Source organism: Quercus suber, unplaced genomic scaffold (assembly GCF_002906115.3).
Source record: "Quercus suber isolate HL8 unplaced genomic scaffold, Cork oak 2.0 scaffold_86, whole genome shotgun sequence".
Taxonomy (NCBI): domain Eukaryota; kingdom Viridiplantae; phylum Streptophyta; class Magnoliopsida; order Fagales; family Fagaceae; genus Quercus; species Quercus suber.
The window spans coordinates 509,454-514,095 of record NW_027069551.1 but is presented as its reverse complement, the minus strand read 5'-3'; the positions used below and the strand labels follow the sequence as shown (position 1 = coordinate 514,095).

The following is a 4,642-nucleotide window of genomic DNA, read 5'->3' as shown; positions in this document are numbered from 1 at the left end:
TATAACGCATGGAGAACGCAAGGCCAATGAACTTGAATTTACAGGCTGGGAAAAGGAAAAACTTCAACTACAACAACAACCTTCATATATAACTTAAGCATCCAACATCGAGCCTATAAGGTTTACCTACATAAAATGACAGGAATGTTTAAATCTACAGAGTCCACCTGTATGAGGCAAGTCACAAACCAGGTCCGAAACTTAGGTACTACTACGCAAAAGGCCAAAAACATTTGTGAAAATGCTTTACTTTGAAGAGGCATGCAGAATAACCTCTGTTCTTGCACTTGCATCTAGCAATGCTACCCCAAAACATTTTCCATTCAAAAACCAAGGGCAGAAGGGATGGGAAAACAATTATTTCATGTGACAACAAAGGGTAATCAGTCTTTCCAATGGACGCAAATCAGGGAGGGAGGAAGACTCATAGCGATGCTAATCCATTAATGAATTGATGATTCTACTGACCAAGTGATATTAGGATTGACATGCTTCAGAAATACAAAAAACTGACCCATCTACCAAAAACAATAAAATCAGCACAAAACCTGTTCAGGCATATCTATCACAGAAAATCCTAAGACAATGTCCCAGCACCTTTAGATGAGAGAAAGAGAAAAGGACTTAATGTCATCAGAAATGGAACTAAGAAACCAACTGATATTCCCCAAGCTTTTCCAAATAGAAGATTTCCCACCTTTTGAAACATCTATCTCTTCCTAGACTAGAAAAAATCCATTCTAAAAAGCGAGTAAAAATCCCCAAGAACCTAATATGTTTACAAGCACTACACGTATTCTATTTCCTAACCTCACTTTCAGTTATATTTCATAATAACTTAAAAGTGTAGTCAGGCTTATGCAATATCAGCTAGCATTGCACAAAGATTCAATCACCAACAACCACTTCAAAGTTCAAGTTCGGAAGTTCCTACTAGACCATGTAAACCTTACAAGTTAATTTAGCATAGGTTACATAAGTGCTTGCTCATTCTCCTCCCCTCCCATTATTATTCGAGGATGAAGGGTCAATTCAGCTAGAGCTCATTGGCGCTCAATCCCCATTATTTAGGACCGGGCAAAAACTTAGTTATAGTTCCTTAGATATTGTTCATGAATTAAATTTAACCACATTGATCAACGCAATGCAAACAATATTATCTTTCCTAAGAATAATTCAATTCAACCATGCCACTTATTGGCCAATACAACCATACAATTGAATTTAATTAGGGAACTTTGGTTAAGGAACTATACCACTATACACCTAAGTTCTAGTTCTATCCTTTAGAAGTTAGAATCACTGAATCACATACATCTATTACATTCCATACAAGCAAAGGAAATGCCATTCGAATTCGAGCTCAGTAGCCAAAACTGCATTCATTGAGAATAAAAAATTACACAATCTCAAACTAAGTCTACAAGAATTAGGTCTACAAATTGCACAATACAGATCCAATATACATACAAGTCTAGAAAATTTAGGTCTACAAATTGCACAATTCAAATCAAAACCCTATCTCATTTGCCCAGAATTTCCCACGCAAATGAAAAACGAACCTTCTCAGTAACAGTGTTTCAATTTCACAATAATGATTGCGAAATAACTAACCTCCCTCCTCTCAGACACGTGCGGTGACAGGAGCGGCGGCGGCGGCGGCGGAAGAGGCAGCGCCGCCGAGGAAGGAGAGCAATCCGGAATTCGCTGGCTCTTGATCGTCGAGGAAGAGATCCTCTGGAACTCTGAACGCACCGTGAGCGCACACGATTGCGAAGCCGACCATCAACGCCGAGATGAGGAGCGATCCGACGGTGGTGAGGAAAACGACGACGACGGTTAAGAGCGATAGACCGATCAAGGTCTCGCGATCGGAGAACGTGCGGCCGAGAATGACGAGAGGTTGATTGGACGGTCGGAAAAGGTAGAGGAAAGTCCACGCGGCGAGGAGAGAGAGGAGAACGAGGAGAGAGATAGGGTGAGAGAGGAGAGAGAAAGCGAGGACCAAGGATATGAAGGTGAGGTAGTTGACGCGGAAATAGGCGAGGTTTTTTCGAATCCGAGAGTAGGCTTCGGTGAGGGATTCGGGTCGGATCATGGAGGTCCGGTCTACGAGTTCGGACCATGGGCGGCGTTGAGAGAAGCCGTGGCGGATCGAGGAGGATAAGCGTGAGATGAACGCGCGGAAAGCGGGCGTGGTTAAGGGTTGGGTGGTGGCGGTGGAGTTGGTTTGTGAGTTGGAGATTGGGAGTGTCGGTGGAGAGGCCATTGGTGGCGCGTGAAGTTAATGTCAAGTGGATGTAAGAGAATGAGAGTGAGTCAGTGAGCTAGTGACGTTAGTTATTATACATACTGGTATAGTGGTTGTGTAGTGGGAAGGAGTAATTGCCTGCCTATTGGATGTGTCATGTGTCCACTAAATGAATTCATTAATTAGTAAAAGTCATAAAAGAGCTTGTTCAACTCTTCAAATTAGACATGAGTAAAGCCTACGATCAGGTGGAGTGGGTGTACTTAGAGAGGCTTTTGGAGAAAATGAGTTTTTGCGATAGATGGGTTGCTCTCATGATGAGTTGTGTGAAAACAGTGTCGTACTCTATCATGGTGAATGGTGAGCCAATAGGGATGATCCACCCTAAGAGAGGAATTAGACAAGGAGACCCACTATCTCCTTTCCTTTTCCTTTTATGTACGGAAGGACTTCATGCTCTCATAAAACATTCGGCAAGGAATGGGGAAATCAAGGGTTTTTCCTTGTGTAAACGAGGCCCAAAATTAACCCACTTGTTTTTTTGCAGATGATAGCTTACTTTTCTGCAGGTCAATTCATGAGGATTGCCATAATGTGTTGAAGATATTGGGAGAATATGAGTCTTGGTCAGGGCAAAAAATTAACAAAGAGAAGACCGCAATCTTCTTTAGCAAATCTACCACAAATGAAGCAAAATCAAGCATAAAGAACCTCTTCCAAGTCCAAGAGGTGAAGTCCTATGAGAAATATTTGGGGCTCCCATCTTTTGTTGGCAGGGGTAAAAAGGCAAGCTTCAATTACATAAAAGAAAGGGTTTGGAGGAAACTTCAAGGTTGGGAGGGTAAATTGCTTTCTCAAGCCGGGAGAGAGGTTTTAATTAAAGCCGTGATCCAAGCGATCCCTACTTATGCCATGGGGTGCTTTAAGTTGCCATTGGGGCTTTGTGACGACATTGAAGCTATGATTAAGAAGTTTTGGTGGGGGCAAAGGGGAAATAGAAGGAAAATTCATTGGATTTGGTGGAGTGAACTGACTAAATCCAAAATGGTGGGTGGTATGGGCTTTCGCGATTTGGCTCATTTTAATGACACCCTTTTAGCGAAACAAGCGTGGCGGCTTTTGCATAACAAGGAAACCCTCTTCTACAAAGCTTTTAAGGCCAAGTTCTTCCCTAACACTTCTCTTTTAGAAGCTAAGGAAACAAGTTCGGGGTCCTATGCTTGGAAGAGTATATTATATGGTCGTGATGTTATTCTCGACGGTGCTTGTTGGAGGGTGGGGAATGGAAAGTCCATAAAAATTTGGCAACACCACTGGCTGCCTCGAAAACATCCAACCAAGATCCTCTCTCCAATGGTGGAAACGATGGAAGAAGCTACAGTGGATTGCTTAATTAATGAGGAAGCTAGAACTTGGAACGTTGCTATGATAGATGGTATTTTTGCACCACAAGAAGCTGAGGAGATAAAGAACATCCCTTTGGCTAGAGAAGTCACTGAAGACTCTCTGTACTGGCCATGGGAGCATGATGGCAGGTATAGTTGCAAAACGGGCTACCGTTTCTTGAAGGAAGATGAAGTGGGATTTCAAGTGATTGAGAACCAAGACCATGAGGATGGGTTATGGAAGAAGGTTTGGGCCCTTGATTGCCCAAATAAAGTAAAAAATGTTATTTGGAGGGCTGGCCGTAATTCTCTGCCTACAAAGTGCAACTTATACAAACGAACTATTATCACAGAACAATGCTGTGATCGATGCAAGGAAGAAACTGAAGACATTCTGCACGCGGTGTGGAGTTGTAAACAGTTGGACGGGGTATGGGGTGCTAATAGCTTGTGGAATTTCCGGAACCAACAGTGCTTTGCAAGTTTCAGTGAACTATTGGCATAGGTATTTGATCATCATAGGAAACCAGGGCTGTTTGCCTTTAATATCTGGTCCATATGGCACCAACGAAACCAGGTTAGGACTCTTCAAGCCCATCGTCCCCTACATCAAATTTCTCAGTGGGCTCTTGACAGCTTCGATGAATTTCAGGCGCTGAAAATGGCTCCTCCTCCCAGTAGACCAGTGAGAAGACCAAGGTGGAAACCTCCAGATCGGGGTTCTCTCAAAATCAACTTTGATGGTGCCATCTTTGCCGAGGAAAACTGCTCTGGTCTGGGAGTAGTAATTCGCGACGGGAAGGGGCTGGTTCTGGCATCCATGACTGAGCGGATCCTACAGCAGCTCCGGCCAGAGGAGATCGAAGCTTTGGCTGCCTCTAGAGCCCTTGAGTTTGCTAGAGATTTGGACATTACTGATGCTGTCTTGGAGGGTGATTCTCTAATGGTGATGTCTGCTCTGAAATTTGAGAACTTTGGACTGGCCCCGTTTGGTTTGTTGCTATAG

General features: G+C 43.3%; 2 protein-coding genes across 2 annotated transcripts; one reads left to right on the top strand and one right to left on the bottom strand.

Moving 5' to 3' along the window:
- Positions 1-1,345: 1,345 nt before the first annotated feature.
- Positions 1,346-2,433, bottom strand: LOC112008759 (PRA1 family protein B3). Its single transcript, XM_024041096.2, has one exon. The coding sequence runs from the start codon at positions 2,267-2,269 to the stop codon at positions 1,625-1,627; it is 645 nt and encodes a 214-aa protein (XP_023896864.1). The 5' UTR covers positions 2,270-2,433; the 3' UTR covers positions 1,346-1,624.
- A 119-nt stretch (positions 2,434-2,552) lies between these two features.
- On the top strand, positions 2,553-4,642 carry LOC136067818 (uncharacterized). Its single transcript, XM_065774132.1, has 4 exons — positions 2,553-2,611; positions 2,821-3,883; positions 3,990-4,213; positions 4,273-4,642. Exons 1-4 carry the CDS (start codon positions 2,553-2,555, stop codon positions 4,640-4,642), a joined length of 1,716 nt encoding a protein of 571 aa, XP_065630204.1.